The sequence below is a fragment of the Notamacropus eugenii genome, chromosome 1 (genome assembly GCF_028372415.1).
Source record: "Notamacropus eugenii isolate mMacEug1 chromosome 1, mMacEug1.pri_v2, whole genome shotgun sequence".
Taxonomy (NCBI): domain Eukaryota; kingdom Metazoa; phylum Chordata; class Mammalia; order Diprotodontia; family Macropodidae; genus Notamacropus; species Notamacropus eugenii.
The window spans coordinates 401,881,435-401,903,759 of NC_092872.1; the positions used below are offsets into that span (position 1 = coordinate 401,881,435).

The 22,325-nt window shown below is 37.3% G+C and overlaps 2 protein-coding genes across 3 annotated transcripts in view; one reads left to right on the forward strand and one right to left on the reverse strand.

Annotated features, from left to right (window-relative positions):
* KCNIP1 (potassium voltage-gated channel interacting protein 1) overlaps positions 1–22,325 on the forward strand; it is a 587,701-nt gene that overhangs the window by 21,527 nt on the left and 543,849 nt on the right. The window lies entirely within an intron of this gene.
* KCNMB1 (potassium calcium-activated channel subfamily M regulatory beta subunit 1) overlaps positions 1–22,325 on the reverse strand; it is a 50,385-nt gene that overhangs the window by 9,134 nt on the left and 18,926 nt on the right. Inside the window, exon 4 of one of the 2 annotated variants that reach the window (XM_072630949.1) lies at positions 6,916–13,906. The exons of the other annotated variant lie outside the window; for it this stretch is intronic. Coding sequence (XP_072487050.1) covers positions 13,649–13,906 — 258 coding nt within the window. The 3' untranslated portion in view covers positions 6,916–13,648. Of the gene's footprint in view, positions 1–6,915; positions 13,907–22,325 lie in introns of those variants that run through there. 2 annotated transcript variants of the gene reach the window in all.

The window sequence follows — 22,325 nt, forward strand, 5'->3', positions numbered from 1 at the left end:
TATAAATATACAGAGGGTGGTAATATTAATAAGCTGAGGAAAACTGACAGGAGGAGAGCTAATCTTACAAAATTAAATCTAACAAGCTTTACAAGACATAATAAAACATCTGACAGACCCATTGGTTTCCAAATTGTTTCTGATTGACATTCCACCCTAAACCCTAGTCTACAGGGTGGAATATTAGTTGCCTATGTAGAATATACATATATATATATAATATATGTGTGTGTGTGTGTGTGTGTGTGTGTGTGTGTATTAGAGAATAATAGTTCCCTATCTTTTAGAGGAAACTATGTGGTGCGGTAGCTAGAACCTGGAGTCAGGAAGACATGAGTTCCAATCTTGTCTCAGACCCTTCTTAGCTGTGTGACCCTGAGCAAGCCACTTAACTTCTTTTGCCTCAGTTTCCTCAACTGTAAAATGGAAATAAACGATAGCAACTACCTTATAGGATTGTTGTGAGAAGCAAATGAGATCATATTTATAAAAAGTACTTAGTACAGTACCTGGCACATAATAGGTGCTATTTATAAGTATTTATAATGTTTATTTCACACCCATCCCAACCCTTCCACACACATATCCTTAGTACCACCACCACCACCACTACCACCACCACTCCCAACATTACACACAGTTTGTTGGAATTATTTATTTTCTCCTCTGTAAGATAAGAAGGCTAGATCAAATATTTTCTGGGATCTCTTCTAGTTCTAACATACTATCATCCACAGAATCCCAGAGGTGGAACCTCTGAGGCCATCTAGACAGTGTGGTGCAATGGGGAGAATACTAGACTTGGCATCTGCAAGTCTGTGATCACAGTTAAGTTACTTTATGTCTTTGGGATAAGCCACCAGAGACCATTTTCTAAAGTGGCATCAAACCATTGGTACTTGTTCTTTTGGTCTGATCTCTCAACTATTTTTGGCTCTACCCAACTACAGTATTTTCTGACTTATTGGAAATTTATTTTGAAACTAGTTGAAAACTAGTTGAAATTAGTTTTCCAGTCCACATCACTCCATCTTGTCAATAGAGCATCTGCCAAATGTTTGCTGACATCAAGGCATCTACAGCATTCCTCCAAATTATATAATATTTATTTTGCGTCAGGGGAAGCTAAATGGTTCTGTGGATAGGGGGCCAGGCCCAGAGTCAGAAGGCTCTGAGTTCAAATCTAACTTTGCACACTTACTAGCTGTGTGACCCTGGGCAAGTTACTTATCCTGTTTGCCTCAGTTTCCTCATCTGTAAAATAAGCTGGAGAAGGAAATGGCAAACCACTTCAGTATCTTTGCAAGAAAACCCCAAATGAGGTCACAAAGAGTCTGACACAACTGAACAACAACAACCACCACCAAAATTTTTGCATAAAATCTTTGTTTACTCTTCCATGAACATGTTTAATCCCTCCAGTACTATGTAAACTCCTAGAAGACAGAGATATCGCACTTTCATATTTGTACCCCAGAACCTATCACAGTGCCTGGATCCTAGTAGGCATTTAATAAATGCTTGCTGTTTAATCCATTAATCTTCCAACTTGGTAACCCTATAAAAAAAGGAAATCACATTCTCCTGGTAAGATCTATTCTTGATGAAGCCAAGCTAGTTTTCTCTATCCACTCTTTTTTTTCCTAGATGTACACTAAAAATTATTTAAGTATACATTCTAGGAATCAGTGTTAAGCTATCTGGTCTACCTTGCAGACTCTTTTCCCTTTTCTGAATGCAAAGACATTTGCCATTCTCTGATATCTCAGCATTTCTCTTGTTCTGCAGCATCTTTCAAAGAGGCTTTATAAGAGTCTGTCCCCTGGGACAGGCCATCTGGGCCTGGTGATTTGAATGAATCAAGAGTAGTTAGGAGCTCTCTTACTATCCCCCTTCTAATCTTGGGTTTCAATTCTCTACTTGTATTTGAAATTGTTTTTGCTACTATAAATATCATTCTTCTTGACAAACCAAAAAAAAAAAACCCAAAATTTTAAAACCCAGAAGTAAAAAAAGAGTTGAGTTCTGTCATCTCTTTATTTCCCCTTACCATCATCCCATCCACCCTGAGCAATACTCCCATGCCTGTTTTTCTCATATTTTCCTCAAGACAGATAAAAAATAACACTGAATCAAAGAGACATTTTTGTCCTCTTCACAATTCTCACTAGCCTCACATCATTCTGGGCTTTAGCTTTGCTAGAACCATTTTTTAAAAAATGTTATTGATGCATATTTTTCCGTTACCTTTGTTTCTCATTATACCCTTTTCCCTTTCACCTCATCCAGAGAGTCATCCCTTAAAAGAACAAAAAAGAATGAGAATATAAAATCAGTTTGGCAAAATTAATAAACACATCGAGTCCAACTTTGTATGTAGCACTCACTGCCCATAGCCTCCATCACTGCAAAGAAGGGAGAGAGGTACATTTTCATAACTCTTCCTCAGAGATAAGGTTAGTATTATAATTATGAAGCATCCTGTAACCAGATACTATTCTTAAAGACTTATATCATGTTTTTATATTAATATATTTTAGAATTTATTTAGTATTTTATTTTCCTGCAGTTACATGTAAAAACAATTTTTAACATTCATTTTCAAAACTTTGAGTTCCAGATTCTCTCTCTTCCACCATTCAAACCCCACCCCATATTGAGAAGGTAATTCAGTATAGGCTATACATGTGTAGTCATGCAAAACATTTCCATGTTAGTCACATTGTGAAAGAAAACATGGAACAACAACAAAAAAAAAAAACTCAAGAAAAATAAATTTAAAAGGATGCTTCAAACTGTATTCAGACTCCTTTAGTTCTTTCTCTGGAGCTGGATATCATTTTTCATCATAAGTCCTTCAGACTTATCTTGGATCATTGTATTGTTAAAAATAGCTAAGTCATTCACAGCTGATCATCTTACAATACTGCTGTAACTTTGTACATAGTACCTTTCACTTTCCATCAGCTCATGTAAGCCTTTCTAGCAGGATGTGAGCATCCTGCTTATCATTTCTTATAGCACAATAGTACTCCATCATAATCAAATGCCACAATTTGTTCAGCCGTTCTCCAGTTGATGAGTATCCCCTTAATTTCCAATTCTTTGCCACCAGAAAAAAAAGCTGTTATAAATATTTTTGTACATATAGGTAATTTCCTTTTTGTTTTTTATCTCTTTTGGGATACAGATCTAGTACTGGTATTGCTAGGTCAAAGGGTATCCATGGTTTTATAGCACTTCGGGTATAGTTTCAAATTGCTCTATAGAATGGTTGAATCAGTTCACAACTCTACAACAGTGCATTAATGTCTCATTTTCCCTACATCCTCTTTGACATTTTCCTTTTTTGTCCTTTTAGTCAATGTAATAGATGCGATGTGGTATTTCAGAATTATTTTAACTTTTGTTTCTCTAATCAATAGTGAGTTAGAACCTTTTTTCATATGGCTATAGATAGCTTTGATTACTTCATCTGAAATCTGTTCATATCTTTTGATCATTTATCAATTGGGGAATGGCTCTTATTTTTGTAAAGTTTTACTCAGTTCTCTATATATTTGAGAAGTGAGGCCTTTATCAAAGAAGCTTGTTTCAAAATTTTTTTCAGTTACTATTGCTAGATGTATTTCCCTCCTTACTATCCCCCTCCTCCATTTATTCTGTTTTCTCTCTTCTTTCACTCTATCTCTCCTCAGAAATGCTTTACTTCTGACTCTCCTCTCCCCCAATCTGCCCTCCCTTCAGCCAACCCCTCATTCTCTTGTCTCCTTCCCTTCCTACTTTCCTGTGGGGTATGATAGATTGCTATGCCCAATTGAGTGTGTATGTTATTCCCTCTTTGAGCCAATTCTAATGAGAGTAAGGTTCACTTACTCTCTCTTCACCTTCCCCCTCTTCCCCTCCAGTGTAAAAACTTTTTTTCTGGTCTCTTTTATGTGTGATAATTTATTCCATTTTACTTCTCCCTTTCCCTTTCTCCCAGCACATTCCTCTCTCTCACCCCTTACTTTCTTTTTTTTTTTTTTTTTCGGACATTATCCCTTTATATTCCACTAACGCCTGTATCCTTTTTCTATATATACTCCTTCTAACTGAACTAATAATGAGAAAGTTCTTATGAGTTACAAGTGTCATCTTCCTATGTAGGAATGAAAACAGTTTAACTTTATTAAGTCTCATGATTTCCCCTTCCTGTTTACCTTTTTATGCTTCTCTTGAGTTGTGTATTTGAAAATCCAATTTTCTATTCAGTTCTGGTCTATTCATTAAGGATGTTTAAAAGTTCTCTGTTTCATTGAATGTCGATTTTTGTCCCTGAAGGATCATATACAGTTTTGCTGGGTAGGTGATTCTTGGTTGTAATCCTAGTTCTTTTGTCCTCCAGAATATCATATTCCAAACTCTCTGATCTTTTAATGTAGAAACTGCTAAATCTTGTGTTATCCAGATTGTGGCTCCACAATATTTGAACTGTTTCTTTCTGACCACTTGCAATATTTTCTCCTTGACCTAGGAACTCTAGAATTTGTCTGTAATATACCTGAGAGTTTTGATTTTAGGATCTCTTTCAGGATGTGATTGATGGATTCTTTCAATTTCTATTTTACTCTCTGGTTCTAGAATATCAAGGAAATTTTCCTTGATAATTTCTTGAAAAGTGATGTCTAGGATCTTTTTTTTATGATGGCTTTCAGGTAGTCCAATAATTTTTAAATTATCTTTCCTGAATCTATTTTCCAAGTAAATGATTTTTCCAATGAGATATTTCTTTCACATTGTCTCCTATTTTTTTATTCTTTTGGTTTTGTTTGTTTCTTGATTTCTCATAAAGTCATTAGCTTTTATTTGCTCCATTCTAATTTTCTAAGGAATTATTATTATTTTTTTCAATGAACTTTTACACCTCCTTTTCTACTCGATCAATTCTATTTAATTTCTTTTATTTTCGGTTTTCAACATTCACTTCCACAAAATTTTGCGTTTCAAATTTTCTCCCCATCTCCCCACTCCCCCCACTCCATGACAGCATGTATTCTGATTACCCTTTTCTCCAATCTGCCCTCCCTTCTATCACCCCATTCCTCCCCATCCTCTTTCCTTCTATTTTCCTGTAGGGTAAGAAAGATTTCTATATCCCATTCCTTATATATCTTATTTCCTAAGTGCATGTAAAAACAATTTTAAACTTTCATTTTTAAAGCTTTGAGTTCCATGTTAACTCCCTGTCCCCTCCCCTTCCACCCTCATTGAGAAGGCAAGAAATTAAATATAAGATATACATATGTAATCATGCAGAACACTTCCATAACAGTCATGTTGTGAAAGATTAACTATATTTCCCTCTATCCTGTCCTACCCTCCATTTTTTCCATTGTCTCCTTTGACCTGTCCCTCTACCAAAGTGTTTGCTTCCAATTACCCCCTCCCCCAATCTGTCACCCATTCTATTATCCCCCCTCTCTTATCACTTTCCCCCATGCTTTCCTGTAAGGTAAGAGAAATTTACCTTTTATGATAAGATAAACTTTTGATATAAACTTTACCTTTAAGATACATACTCAATTGAGTGTGTATGTTATTCCCTCCTTAAGTGAAATCCAATAAAAGTAAGGCTCACTTATTCCCTCTCATCTTGTAAAAGCTCTTTCTTGCCTCTTTTATATGAGATGATTTACTACATTCTGCCTCTCCCTTTCTCTTTCTCCTAGTACATTCCTCTTAACACTTAATTATCTTTTTGATATCATCCCATCATATTCAGCTCACCCTTTGTCCCCCTTCTCCCCTCCAGCTTTGCTAATACTGAGAAAGGTTTCATGAGTTACAAATATCATCTTTCCATGTAAGAATGTAAACAGTTCAACTTTAATAAGTCCCTTATGGTTTCTCTTTCCTGTTTACCTCTTAATGTTTGTCTTGATTCTTGTATTTGAAAGTCAGATCTTCTATTCAACTCTGGTCTTTTCAACAAGAATGCTTGGAAGCCCTCTATTTCATTGAAGTTCCTTTTCTCCCCTAAAATATTGTACTCATTTTTGCTAGGTATGTGATTCTTGGTTTTAATCCTTTCTCCTTTGACCTCTGGAATATCATATTCCTAGCCCTCTGATCTCTTAGTGTAGAAACTGCTAAATCTTGTGTTATTCTGCTTGTGTTTCCACAATACTTGAATTGTTTCTTTTTGGCTGCTTGTAATATTTTCTCCTTGAGCTGGGAACTCTGGAATTTGGCTAAATATTCCTAGGAGTTTTCCTTTTGTGATCTCTTTCAGAAGGTGATTGGTAGATACCTTCCATCTCTATTTTACCCTCTCCTTCTAGAATATCAGGGCAGGTTTCCTTGATAATTTATTGAAAGATGATGTCTAGGCTTTTTTTTTATCATGGCTTTCAGGCAGTCCAATAATTTTTAAATTATCTCTTGTGGATCCATTTCCCAGGTCAGTTATTTTTCCAATGAGATACTTCACATTGTCTTCTATTTATTTATTCTTTTGGTTTTGTTTTATAATTTCTCAATGTCTCATAAAGTTATTAGTTTTCATTTGCTCCATTCTAATTTTTAAGGAATCATTTTCTTCAGTAAACTTTTGGACCTCTTTTGCCATTTGGGTTAGTCTAATTTTAAAGCTGTAATTTTTTTCAGCATTTTTGGGGGTTTCCCTTAGCAAGCTGTTGACTTCTTTTTCATGATCTTCTTGCATCACTCTCATTTCTCTTCCTAATTTTTCCTCTGCTTCTCTTACTTGATTTTCAAAATCCTTTTTGAGCTCTTCTAAGGCCTAAGACCAATTCATATTTTTCTTTGAGGCTTTGGGATATTGTAGCACCAATGCGATATTCACAGATTCAAAGTGGCCATTAATATAGTGCCAGAATTCTGAATCGTAAAATACAACACACTCTCCACATGGAAGACAAAACCAAAATATTTATTCAGACAACCAGAAAGTCAAATCTATCATAGTACAAAATCTATACATAGTAACAATGCAGAGAACAACACTATCCCCAAGCCTTCCCCTTGCTAGACTTCCCATAAGCCAAGTCCCTTAAACAAATCATAAACAGGCTTTTTCACTCATACTAGCCAGCAACCTTCTTGCCTGCATCAGTCCTAGCTCTGACTAGACTCTGACCAATTTCCTCTCAGCTCTGTTCTAGTTGCACCTCTTCCTGTTCCACCCATTCAGCAAACTCCTCTCACCACAGGCTCCATGTGACTCAGACTAATGTGATGAAGGCTTCTTTGTGACCCAGGCAGGTCACATGGACCTGTTAATGAATATGAAGGATCTCCCCATTTAAATTACCATTACAAATGTAGGAACTTTGCCTTTGTTGTTTTCTTCTGGTTATATGTTTTGTCTTCCTTGTCACCAATGAGGTAAGAAAATATCTCTTCACCGAGAAAGTAAGTATCTGTAGTTCATTTCTTTTCCACGCGTTTGCTCAGTTTCCCAGCCAGTTACTTGACTATTGAGCTCTTTTTTAAGTGGAGTGTTCCAGAAGCAGCCTCTGCTTCAGCAGTGGCTGGAGCTGGGGCTGTGGCTACATCATGTTTCCCTCTCAGCCAGGTCAGAGACCTTTCCCACTGACCTTCAAAGCTGTCTTTGGTGTTTGTGGGTTGAGAAGTCTGGAAACCACCACATCTAACAGCAATTCAGTCCCCTAAGGCCATGCCAAACTGTGCTGCACTCCCAGCCACTGCAATAGATCCTTCCTGTTGAACTTCCAATTTGTCTTGGGCTGGAAATTTGCTTCATTCTGTCATTTTGTGGCTTCTGCTGTCCTAAAATTTGTTTATAGTCATTTTTTGAAGGTTTTTTGAGGCATTTGGGGGGAGAGCTCTAGCAGGTCTCTACTTCTACTCCATCATCTTGACTCTGTCTCCCTGTCAATTCTACTTTTTAAAGGAAATTTTTTCTTCAGTGAATTTTTGTGGCTCTTTTTCCATTTGGTCAATTCTGCTTTTTTAAGGCTCATTCTTCTCACTGGCTTTTTGTACCTCTTTTACCATTTGGCATAGTCTGTTGTTAAGGTGTTATTTTCTTTGGTATTTTTTTGTGTCTCCTTCAGTATGCTGTTGACTCATTTTTCATGATTTTCTTGCATTGTTTTCATTTCTTTTCCCAATTTTTCCTCTACCTCTGTTACTTGATTTTCAAAATCCTTTTTGAGCTCTTCCATGATCTGAGACTAATTCAAATTTTTCTTGAAGGCTTTGGATGTAGGAACTTTGACTTTGTTTTCTTCTTCTGAGTATGTGTTTTGAGCTTCCTTGTCTCCATAGTAGCATTTTTATGGTCAGAATTTTTTCCTGTTGTTGGCTCATTTTCCCAGACTATTTCTTGAATTTTAACTCTTAGTTAAAGTAGGAGTCTGCTTCCAGAGTGTGGGGGGGTACACTGTCCTAAGCTTTAAGGGATTTGTACAACTGTTTTCAGAGATACTACTAGGGACCTGTAAGTTTTTAGTTGTCCCAAGGTGGTATGATCTAAGACAGTGTCTTTTAAACTGTTGGTCATGAAAGTGTCATGAAAAATTTGGCAACACTAAAAATTTCTGAACATGCAGTGACCAAAAATTAAATAAAAATCAAACATGTAATGAATTTGAGGTGTTTCTACCAGCACTTGCTTGTGTTGCATCATGTAACTTCACTGCAACCTTTGTTCTAAACACAAAGCATATGCACTTTGCACTGGCAACAAACACTGCCATAATGTGAAAAGTAGTCCAGAGTCAAAAAAGTTTAGGAAACCCTGTTCTAAAGAGAGTTGTGTTTACTACTTTCCTGGCATTTGCTCTGGTGTTTGAGTGACCACAAGCTCTCTTTTCTGTCCTTTAACTGTGAGGAGGGTCCCTGCTCCACCACAGCTGCAAGCTCTGCTCTGCTATGCTAGTGCTCCCCCTCACCTTATGACTGCCACCCAGCACTGAGACTTGGATCCAAGTATGGGCAAAGCAACAGAGTCCTACCTCAGTACTAGCAAAGGGACCACTGTAATCTCCTTTTGACCAAGTGTTTGACCCTGTTACTGTCTGTGTGCTGAGAGCTCCTGGTTTTCTGGGGCTGGTTCTGTGCTGGCACAGCTTGCACTGGACTGTGCTCCACTCTCACTCAGGTACAACAGACCTTTCCTGCTGACCTTCTAAGTTGTCTTTGACTAGAAAATTATTTCACCCTGTCCTTTTGTAGGTTCTGCTGTTCTAGAAATTGTTTTATGGCATTATTTAAAAGTGTTTAGAGGGATCTTGTGGAGAGCTCAGATGAGTCACTGCCTTTTTCAATCATCTTGGCTCTGGCTCCATTAATTTGCTATTCGCATTGCCTATGCCTTTTAAAAATTTGGTGGTCAAGGAGATGCCTATGCATCCACATCCATCTCTAAATTGGACTCTTTGATTTCCCCATAATTCTTACAGAGATTTGGTTTAAGCTGTTTACTCTCCTCCCATCCTCCACATCGTGCATTTTTCATATTGGAATGACTTTTTCTGAGACTAGTAATCAGTCTTTACCATTTCACATTTGCTGAAATAACTGTGTTGGTCTCCCTGGAGTTAATTAGCACCTTCCACATTTGACCTCTCTTTCTGGGTAGTTCTGGGACTTCAGGGCTCTTTCCTCTGAATTAGGCCACCTGTTCTGCCCATGAAAGCCTAATGATATATTTTTGCTTTTTTTTTCCCATGAAAAATGTTTTCTAATGTTGAAATCTCTCTGAATCATAACAGGTATACAGATATTACATATCATTCATATTTTCAAGTATAAATAGCCAATTGGCTCCAAAGGCACACTGGTGCTATCTTAAGGAACAAGATATATGTTGCAGGCATGGACATCTCAAGCTCTCAGTTAGGGAAATGGGACCAAGAAAGGCACCTTACTCCTGTCAGCATTTAGGGCCGAGGGGTTCATTTCAACAGCATCAGCATTGTGTTTTGCAAGAGGAAGGGGAGAAGAAGAGAGAAATAAAGCAATTCCTCTTTATGCAGATGCTACATCATTCTGTTCCCTGCATTTCAGTTATACCATTCAATTTGCATTCATTTTTTCAATTTTCTTTTTAAAATATGTAATTAAATTTAATTACTTCAATATAAATTTTCTTTTTTAATTGAATTTAAACATCAATGGACATGATGCTATGAACATTTCAATATTTCAATATAGGCCTTAGGATCTAATCTATAAAATGAGGGAATAAACTAGATGACTTCTAAGGTTCCATCAGTCTCTAAATCTATAATGTAGGAAAGAAGGAAGGAAGGAAGGAAGGAAGGAAGGAAGGAAGGAAGGAAGGAAGGAAGGAAGGAAGGAAGGAAGGAAGGAAAGAAGGAAAAAAGAAAAGAAAGAAAATAATCACACAGAATGTATGAGATCTCAATGGTTGCAAATGAAAGAACTAAGATTCTAATCCATGTCATGTGAATCCAGATCCCACCCTCTTTCCACTGCATCACATAAGAAAGAGCAGTGATTCTATTACTTTACCTTATTCTCCATCCCTACACCATGCCTTGGTATCTCCACAATATTCACTGCCTAGGGCACTTCTCAGACCAGGGCAAGATAAAATCCAAGTCTGTTTCATTATTTTACCAGTGCCTCCCTGACAGCCTGTACTCTCTTGGGACTGAATAAAGAAAGTAGAAGTATATTAGGGCATTTTGGTCAGACTTTGAGTTAGAAAATCTGCCTTATGACACGGGTAGATTTTTGGATGAGCTGTGAATTGCTCCAATAATTCTGGAAAGAAATTGGGTCTATGTGCCAAATGTTGTTAAATTCTGTACCATTTGATCTAGTGTTAAATTCTGTATCATTTGATATCACTACTAAGTGTATGACCCAAAGAGGTCAAAAATAGAAAGGACATGTTTATTGTATGTATACATACATATGTATATATATATATACATATATGCACGCACATATGTATGCACTTAGTCTAAGTGCATTTATGCTTGTGTCTATGTATGTATCATATGTACACACATACACAATACATACTGATGTATATAGATATGTGTGTACACAAGACTGCTATGTGTATATACGATACATGTATATGAATATATACACACATACATAACATATAAATGATATATATGTATATGTAAACATACATATAAAATATCACCACTTGGCTACACATATATCAATATTTTTTGTTGTAGTAAGAATTGAAAGTAAAGTGTGTATGCCCATCAATTGGAGACTGACTAAATAAATTAAAGCATATGAATGTGACAGAATACTATTGCACCATAAGAAATGAGGAAAAAGATGGATTCAGAAAAAGCTGCATGGACATGTATGAACTGATGCTTGGATCAATGGGATGACCAATCAAGATTTCTAGAGCCTGATGAGGAAGCTTTTTTCTCAAAGTGTTGGGCCAGAGGTGCAGAAAAAAGGCATCTTCTTTCTGATACAGTCAATGTGATGGCTTTTTAATTTTTTTATGAGGGAAGGTTTCTTTTTGGTGTTAGGGGTGGGGATAGGAACGAGGGGGTGCTAGTGATGCAAAAAGATTAAAAGAAAGCAAAGCTTATAGATGGAATTTTTTAAAACTTGCACAGAAAGGAGCAGAAGGAAGTTCAGAGGAAGACTCAGACAAGCAGGGTGCTTTTTGTTACTACTCTAGTAAAATTAATATACATTTTAAAAAGTAGGTGTCTCATAGTTTAGCTTCATGTAGAAGTCATTTAGTTCATCCCCTCATTTTATAGATTAGATCCTGAGGCCCAGAAAGATTAAATGATTTGACCTAAATCATATAAGTAGTATCATAGGAGTACAGATCTAGAGACTGAAGGGACCTCAGAAATCATCAAGCAATGACCTTTGTTTTACAGATGAGGAAACTAAGGTTCAGTAACATTGTGAGTGGCAAAGGTATGATTTTAACTCAAATGTTTCACAACAATGCAGTGAACGTTTATTTCGTGTTTGTAAAAGCACATGGTTGTGTGAAGCCCTGTCCTAGGTACTAGGAAGGCAATGACAACTGATATTATCATCTTTATTTTGCTGTGGAGTTTCCACCTAAAGGGCTTACTTACAGTGGAAAGTCTCTGACAAACAAGAGCCTATTGGAAATCATTACCAACTCTTTTCACAGCAGGCAAATTCCCCAGCCTTTTTATTGTACAAATTAATCAAGCATTAACCAAATTACCCATAAGCTACATCAAGCCAAGAGCCAACTGAATCCCCAAGATGGGAAGAGTAGCCAAGGTAATGGGGCCTAAAGACCTATCTCTTTGGTTGCATTAAGATCCAGAGAGTGGGGCTAGAAACTCAGACTAAGGGATAGGAGAGGAGACTAACCCCAAAGCTAGGACCATTCAAAGGTGTGTCCAGATTTATTATAGATAGTCAACTCTCCATCAGGCTAATTTTTGACAATATTACTTATTTAGAGCAGGAAAGGTTGCTAGCCATCATCTAGACTAATAATTAGACTAAGCTGAGGTTGAGGGTTGTGGAGAGATTGGCCCAAGGTTACAGAGGCAGTAAATACACAGAGAGAGTAGGATTAAAAGCTGAGTGCTCTGACTCCAGATCTGGTATTTTCCCCATCATGCCATGCTGCCTCTCATTGGGAGAGATGGGATTGCTAGACGCTGGAGACAAAGGCTGTGACCAAGTCTCAGATGATCAGGCAGCATCTTTGGTCATTCTTTAGGTAACTCAGCCAGCCCTGCCTGGGCATGACCATTGTTGGCTAGATAGCCAGGCAAGAAATTCACAAACCACTTCCAAAAACATTTGTCAGGAAACTTGAGGGTGTGGCTAAGATAGGCTGACTTTTCTTGAGGAAGTGGGCATTTCTCCTTGGAGACTGTACTACTGCCTGTGAAGGCAGTGTTCAAAAGCAAAGCCCCTGCTTATATCCTTTCCCCACCAAAAAGAGGGTAAACAGTTTAGATTCTCCTTATTGATTTCTTTAATCAATCAATCAATAAGCATACATTAAGTGCCTATTACGTATCAAAGTGTTCCTTGGAGGTCATAGGATCATTGGTTTAGAGCCAGAAGGGACATTAGAAGCAAACTGGCCAGGCTTCTCATTGTATATACATGGCAGTGAGGTCCAGAGAGGTTGTGGCAGCCTAAGGTCATACAGGATACAAAGCAACAGGATGAGAATTCATATCTAGATCCTCTGAGTCCAAGTCCAACATTCTTTCACTGTCCTGCTCTAGCAGAGAAGGGTTTCTAATTGTTTATTCTGTCCTCTACCCCTGCCTCTGGCATTAGAATATATCTCTACCACATTCACTGCTTCTCAGGCCAAGGAAGGCAGGAAGTCTGCCACTTTGCAATTTGTATATGTCATTTAATAAGAGCTAACCAGGAGATTTTTGCTAAAACTGGAGCATGTCTTCCTTAGGTTAGATGAATGGGTCTTTGTTGTGTGGCTGGGAAGACAACTGTAAAAGCTAGGATCACTACTGTAAGGCAGGATAAAACAAATGCCCTCATAACATCACAGAATCCAATCACAGCTCTTAGAATTATTTTTATATTATTTTCATTAGAATTATTTTTATATCATCCAAAAAATGAATATATTCTTCTTCCTTTCTAACAAGAATTTAAAAAAAAAAAAAGAAAGAGAAAAAAATCAGTAAGACTGGCCACCACCTTCAGCTACGTCTGACAACACATTTGACGGTCCATATCTCGAGTCTCCCAGTTCTCTGCAAAGTAGAGGGAAGGTACATTTTCTAATATCTTCCTCAGGCCCAAGTCTGGTCATTATAATGGTGTTTTTGTTGCTGCTGGTTTTTATTATTTCGCTGTAGTCATCGAATAGAATGGTTTTTCTGTTTGCTCTTGCTGGTCTCTGTAGCAGTTCATATGGGTTTTCTCCTGTGCATGCCTATTTGGGAAGGAGAGTTGATTCCCTAAACCTCAGAATAATAATATATAATAATCACAGAAAGGAAGAGGCAGATAACTAGGATTTGAAATACTGATATGTTGAACAAAGCAAAAAGGCATAACTGTTCCTTTAAGAATGTCAGTTTCCCAGATGGAATAAGAAAGAGAAATATCTTCCCATAGTCTGGCAAAAGATGATCACCCTTCAAAAAAAACCCTGAGAGGTACTGAAGGTAGCTTAGTGGGCAAGGAGGTGGCAGCAGGGGCAGAGAGGGGGGATTTCTCTTTTGTCTTTCCCCATCTCCCCAGGGGTTTTGGTTCATGGTGCATAGATGCCCACCCCACCTCTACCCCTAGTAGAGCTACTTACCCAGAAGAAGACACAGAATCTAGGGAAGAGAAAACAGAGACAGAAAGACAGACAGACACACACACACACACAGAGTAGGAAACAGAGACAGACAGGGAGATAGAAAGAGTGAGAGTCAGTCAGGTCAGGAAGTATTTTCTAGGATCAGGACCCCTGGCAACAAAGAAGAAAACCAGCATCTAGTTCATCAGTCTAGGGGCATTTAGCCCAACCCATACTTGAAAGAGTATTTCTACTACAACATACAGGACAGGGAGTTGCCTAATCTATACTAAAAGACCAGTCCTTGCTTCGGAAGTTGTTCTGCTCTACTTTTGAATAACTCTAATTGTTGGCAAGTTTTTCTTGACAAGATGCCTAGATTTACCTCGTTACAGCTTCCAGTCATTGTTCCTACTTTTATTTTCTGTGGCAGAAGAGAATAAGTCTCATTTCTCTTACATATGGGAGCTTATCAAATACTTGATGACACGTCTCCTGTCTCTGCAGATATCTTGTCTCCTGCAGGCAAAATGTCTCCAGTTATTTCATCTAATCCTTATATGGAATAGACTTGAGGCCCTTCACCATTTTGTCACCATCTTCTAGAAGCTCCTCAGCTTATCAATGCCCTTCGTAAAATGTAATGCCCAGAGTTGTGGTCTGGCTGGAGGCAAATTCTATAGGATCATTTACTGTCTTCTTTTTGAAAGCAATGTCATATATATACATATATATACATACATATACATGTATATGTATATGTATGTGTATATATGTATGTGTATATACATATACATGTATATGTATATTTGTGTATCAATACATACATACATGTATGTATATAGTTCCGAATTATATTATATTTAACATTTTTTCTCTTTTAAAAGTTTTCAGTTCCCAATTCCATTCCTCCCTTCCCTCCTCCTTCCCTGAGATGGTAAGCAATCAGGTATAGGTTATGTGTGTGTTCGTCCTTTGTTGCCTACGAAAACCATGCCATCACAGAAATAATGACATGACTTTCATTTGACTTTGTTTTGAGTTAGAGAGGGCTGTGCAGGTCATCAGCCTCACTTCTCCTTCAGAGCCATCTGAATCCTGTGACCAGATATTCATCGGAATGACTGGAGATGGCCCAGGATGAGGCAAGTGGAGTTAAGTGACTTGCCCAACATCTCACAGCTAGTGAACGTCAAGTGTCTGAGGTGAGATTTGAACTCAGGTCCTCCTGACTCCTGCACTGGTGTTCTACCCAGGGCACCACCTAACTGTCCCGGTATAGGTTATACATCTGTAGTCATATAAAACATTTGCATATGAGTCATTTTGTAGAAGAAGGCATGAATAAAAGAAAAAGAATAAAGGAAAGTGAAAAACAACATGCTTCAGTCTATATTCAAGCATATCAGTGCTTTCTCTGGAAGTGGAGAGTATGCTTCATCATTTGTCCTTTGAGATTGTCTTGGATCATTGTGTTGTTGATAACATGGTTCTTCACCATACAATATTACTGTGTACAGCATTCTCCTGGTTCTGTTCCCTTCACCGTGCATCAGTTTATATATCTTTTCAGGTTTTTCTGAAATCATTCTGCTTGAGCAATGTCATTCTTAATGCAACCCAAGGTTACATTAACTTTTTTCGCTACCAAATCACAAGGTTAAGTCATATTTAGGCTAGTATGCTAAAGCCATTCAATCTTTTTTTTTCTTCAGACAAACTGTTGCCTAATCGTACCACCCCCGTCTTGCACTTCTGATATTTAGAACCCAAGTGTAAGACTTTAGCATTTATCCTCATTAGACTTCATCTTTGAAAATTCAGCCCAAGTTTCTACTCTGTAAAAGTCTGGGAATTCAGACTGTCACACAATGTTTTAGCTGTCTTTTCTCCCTTAGTCCCTTTTGCAAATTTAATAAATATGCCATCTGTGTCATTATTCAAATCAATGATTAAAATATTAAACAGCCTAGGATCAAAGATAGATCCTTGGGACACTCTACTGGAGATATCTTTCCAAGTTGATATACTATCCACTAATGACAACTTTTTGGGTTCATCCATTCAGCAAGATTCAAATCTAGCTAAGTAATATCATCTAACTGATATGCCTCCATTATTTCCATGAGGATAGTGTTTTGTCATTCATAAAATGTTTTCCTAAAAATGAGGTAAACTTCATCTATATCAAATTACTGCTTTCCAGTTTAGAAATTCTGTCAAAAAAACAAAAACAACTGGTCTGACATGTCCTATTCTTCTCTAAATTGTACTGGTTCTTTGTTATCATCACTTCTTTTTTCAGGTCTCCACTAGCCATCTCTTTAATAGCTCATTTTAGGATTTTACTAGGAATAAAAAATCAAGCTTGCTAATCTTTATTTTGCAAACTTAATTCTCATCAGTGCAACATTGACCTAAGATTCTTTTTTGTGGCATCTTACTCCTCCTCCAGAATGTTTCAGAAATTACTGACAGTAACTCAGTAAGCACAGCCAACAATTTTTTTTCAGAAACTGAGAGTATAACTCCTCTGAGTCAGATAACTTGAACTCTTCAAGGGTGTCTAAGTGCTCTCTTTACATCTCGTGATTACAAACGATATCATATCCCTGTTTAGTCACTTTTGTTGATGTAATTTTCAGTCCAAAGACCACCCTCCTGGAAAGAGAAAACAGCAGTAGACTAGAGATTGAACTCCCCTACCTTCTCTCTGTTGTCAATTACCATCATCCCATCTACCTCCAGTGGTGGCCCTATCCATTGATTCTCCTCTTTCCCCCAAAATGACTTTAAAAAACAAAACTTAAATTTTTTTTTCACCAGCCTCTTGTCATTTTGTGCTTTTGCCTTCTGGAGATTATTCCTACAGTACTATGCTATGTTTTTTGCATATTACCTTTTCCTATCTGCTTCCAGTCCTTTATACCCCCTTCTCTCTCATCCCCTCCATATCCAATCTGTCTAACTCCTGTCAGTTCTACCTTTATCAATCACCATTTATTAAGCACCTACTATCTGCTAGGCACTGTCCTAAACTCTGGGAATAAAAAAAAAAAGGCAAAAAAATCCCTACCTCAAAGAGATTGCAGCCTAACAGGGGAGACAATGTGCAGACAAACATATACAAAGCAAGATGCACATGTATGCACACACACATACATATAATTATATTCTACATTTTATATATTATATCCTATTTATCATATAAGTAGGAAGTAATTAGCAGAGGGAAGGCACTTGAATGGAGGGGTTCAGTAAGGCTTCATAATATCTCTTGCGTGTGCCTTAGTCTCCCTTCTGATGCTGACATCCCCCTAATGTAGCCTCTCACTGCTTCATACCTGACTTATTGTAATAGCCTGTTAGTGGGTCTGCCTGACTTTAGTCCCTTCCCAGTTTAATCCATCTTCTACTCAGTTGTCAGATTTCTTTTTCTAAAGTACAGGTATGACAATGTCATTCTCCAATTCATTCATCTCCAATGGCACCTCCAAATTACATAGGAAATTCTCTGGCCTCTGCTACTTTTCTAGTCTTCTTGAAATTTACCCATCCCATCTCACCTAGGTAATCTTTGACCTACTGGCAATGACATTATTATTGTTTCTTGAATAAACAATTCCATCTCTTTACTCCATGCATTTTCACTGGATGTTCCCATGCCTGGAATTCATTCCCTGCTCATCTCCATCTTCTGGATTCCATGACTTCCTTCAAATCCCAGCTAAAATTTCAACTTTTGTAGGAAGCTTTCCCCAATTCCATTGAATACTAGGGTCTACCTTCTGTTGATTATCTCTGATCCTGTACATAGTTTGTTTATACCTTGTTGTTTGCATGTTGTCTCCCCATTAGAGTTTGAGCTCCTTGGGAGGAAAGATTGTCTTTAACCTTTTCACACTTAGTACTATGCTTGACACATAATAGGCATTTGATAAATGCTCTTTGACTGAACTGCTTTTGCTTCTATCTTTTGTGTTTATCTTCTTTTAAAAAAATAAATTTCACTTGTGTTTATGAGTTTTTACATCAGTTATATACATACTTTTTAAGATCCAAATTTGTTGATGAGTTCCCTATGAATTCTCATTGCACTCTTCAGACAATTCCTATTTTCCCTCCTCATCAGAATTATTTCCCCTTATATCTTCAGATTTAATCCTTAAGAGTTTTTTATTCCTTCTGGGCTGTTTTTCTCCTTAGAATTTTAGTCCTTGGGATCCTACTTATATTTCCTATGACCACTTTGAAATTTATTCTTACAAAATCTAAGGTGCGGCTAAGACTATGCCAGGCTTTCATTTTCTTCTTTATCACAAACTTTAGAGAGATAATGGCCAAATCCAACCTAAGATTCCTGTCATTACCATCCTTTCAATCAGTTTTCCCTGTTTGGGAGGCTCTGACATGGAATAAATTTACTCCCTCATTAATTCAAACATTCCCAGCCCCATGGTTGTTAATAACAAACTAATTACCACTGCTTTTTTTCCCTTTGTATCCTCAGTGCCTAACCTTGTGTTGGTACCTAGTTTTAGTTCAGTTATTTTTCAGTGGTGTCAGACCTTTTGTGACCCATTGGGATTTTCTTGGTAGAAATGCTGATGTGGTTTGCCATTTCCTTCTCAAGCTCATTTTACAGATGAGGAAACTGAGACAGTGTTAAATGACTTGCCTAGGGTCATATAGTTAGTAAGTGTCTGAGGCCAGATTTAAACTCAGGAAGACTTGTCTGACTCCAGGTCCATACTACTACTCTATATAATAATATAGTATAATATATATATACTCTATATAATAATATAATAATAATACTACTACTCTATATAATAATATACTCTATGTAGTACATAGTAGGTGCTTAATAAATACTTGTTGGTTGATCTAATATGGACAGGTATGTAATATTATTAGGATTTTAGAGCTTAATGAGACAGTAGTCTCATTAAATCTACACACACACACACACACACCCCTTGCTTTACAGATAAAGAAACTAAGTTTCAGAGAGATCATGTGAGTTATCCAAACTCACACAGTCAATAAATAGGATTTTGACCTAGTTTCTTTTATTCCAAATCCAGTATTCTTTGTTCTGTACCTTGTGATTTCTCAAGAGGACAGATAGGCATGACTAACAAACACTGAGGAAAATACACAGGTTAAACGAATTGAATGTGTTTTCCTTTACATATGAAGATGATCTACCGACCTTCTACCTACAAGACACACACTTGGAGTTGGCATTGCTACAGAGCAGAGATGGTTTCCATACAACCATCCACATTCTGTCTTCTCACCCCACTTGTGACTGAAGTTTGTGCATCTGCAAGACAACTGGCTAGGGAAGGGTGTGTGTAAATCACAAAGCACATCTTATCAGCAAATGTGAAGATCAAATCTTGGGCATGTCAGTACATTTTCTATATATCCTCAAATTAACTATGACTTAAGGGCTTTTATGATTAGATAAAACAAAATATTAAAAGTCAATAACCGCAGATAAGATCTCTTGAAATTGGAACAAGAGAGATGGTGAACTATATTAGGTTATTTTCATATACAAGCTTCATTTTTTGACTTATTTATTTCATTCTGAACCTAAGAACTAAAACAAGCATTTCCATAACATGATAGAATAGGAAACAAAAGATAATTGTATCTGTGATGGCTCAGTGGGTTTCTTGTGCTGCCTCTGAATGACATAAGCCCCTTGGGCTGCCTCTGGATAAGACATCACCTTGATAAATTAGCCCAAGACACAAAAATACTGCAGTTGGTGTGGAGATGCAATTTAATTTCCAATTAAGCTTGATTTTGGGCTGAGGTAGTTTACTTGCGCCACACTGTGCTGATTACCCCAATCAAACCTATTATGCTTAGAGATTATTCTCCTATGGTGCGGACTCTCAAAAAAAAAAACAAAAAAAACCAAGTGTTTATACATTTAGAAAGCTAGACACCTTGGCACACATTTGCCATTTCTGAGTGCTTTCTTCTAATGACATGAATTATAACCATTTGGAAATTAGCCTAATCTTGACCTCTCTATTATATGGGAGAATTTCTCAGGATTTCAGTAACTTCTGTTCTTCAAGTTTAGGGTGTTTCAGCCTCTGTACAGACCTTTCCTTTTTGCACATTTATTTATTTTATTTTATGGAATAAAATAAACATTTCTATAGCATAGTATAATAAAAAAGATGATTGTGCATGAAACTGCATTTCTGTCATGTACAACTTGCTAATCCTTTTAAATACACAATAAAGTTATCATGTAAATTTTTTTTTTCTTTCTCCAGCCTAGATGGCTACCATTAGACACACACACACACACACATACACACACACACAAATTATCCTATACATATTTCTATTTATCAGACTTCTCTTTTGAAGATGGATCCAGTGAACCTGGATCTATCTCCTTATTCCTGTTTCATTAAAAATAAGTTAGGGATTTACCAAGATCTCAGAACTTCCCCAAGGTCAATAGAAAAGCTAGAATTAAGATTGAGGGCATGGACCAATAAATTTCACTTTCCCCCCTTGCTTCAGGTGGAAAATGCATTTGTATATGCATGTCAGTGGTTTTATTTGTAGTTATTTAAATTCACATCCTTTGTTATAAGGTATGATTCCAGTGGTCCTAGATTGTCCTCAGTCTTGGACTTGTGCCTGGGTGATTATGCTTTGTTGATATTTGATGGGAAGAAGGCAGTAGCCTGCTGATGGGTCTGCCTGACTCAAGTCTCTCCCCACTCCAATCCATCCTCTGTTTAGCTACTAAAGTGATTTCTAAAGTGCAGGTCTGACGATATTACCTGGCCCCCACCCCCAACTCAACAAACTCTAATGGCTCCCTCTTCCTTCTAGGACTGAATACAAAATACTCTGTTGGCATCTATGTTTATAACCCAATGTCCTCTTACCTTGCCAGTCTTCTTATACCTACTCACCAATGTATATTCTTGGATGCAGTTGCACTGGTCTCCTTCCTGTTCCACAAACCAGACACCATCTCTTATTCTAGGCATTTTCTTTGGCTGTCCCCCATGTCTGGTATGCCCTCCTTCCTCTGCTCTACCTATTGGTCTCCTTGGCTCCCTTTAAGCTTTAACCTCCTGACCCCAACTAAAATCCTGCCTTCTACAGGAAGCCTGTCCTGTCCCCTCTTAATTCTTGTATCTTTCTCTGTGATTTTTTTCATATTCATCAATTTGCTTTGTCTAGGTTCATTTGCATATTATCACCCCCATTAAATTCTAAGTTCCCTGTGGGCGGAGACAATCTTTTGCTTCCTTTTTGTATCCCCAGTGCTTAGAACAGTGTCTGGCACGTAGTAATAAATGTTTATTGATTGGTTGATTGATGACTGAAGTAAGTTAGGATAATCCTAGAGAGAAAGATTTTGGTAGAAATAAGATCAGCCTAGGGTGATGCTATTACTAAGAATGTTCTAACACTCAAGTCAAGAAGGCCCACAAAGATGCTTTGAACTGGACTTGAGGCAGACTTTTCTAAAGTGAACAGGCTTCTGTCCTCCCTGATTATTGTTCATCCTCATCGAGAGTCAGAAGAACTGGGTTCTACTTCAGGCCTTATCACTAACTAGTCATTTGACCTTGAACAAGTAATTTTAATCCTTTGAGCCTCTGTTTCTTCATTTCTTAAATAAGGATAATGTCACCTCTCTTTCCACCTCACAGAGTGTGTTGTAGGTATCAATCAAGCTGTAAAAACCATGTGAAAGTGCTTTGAGAAGAATCAGCTACTAGACAAACATAAGGAGGTATTACACTGTCTGGAGAATGATGTTGAACTTTAATTCAATTTTTTCAAATTAAATTTCAGTTTAATTCAAACTTTAATTCAATTTTAATTAAATGATATTGAACTTTAACTCCGTGGGTCTCAGTTTTCTCAACTATGAAATGTAGTAGATAACCTCCAAGATCTCTACCAGCTCTAGATCTATGGTCCTATCATTTATGGAGATCTTATTTTTATAAATTGCAAAGTAGGACCATTATGTGGTTGCCTTTGGTGTTGTTAAAAATCA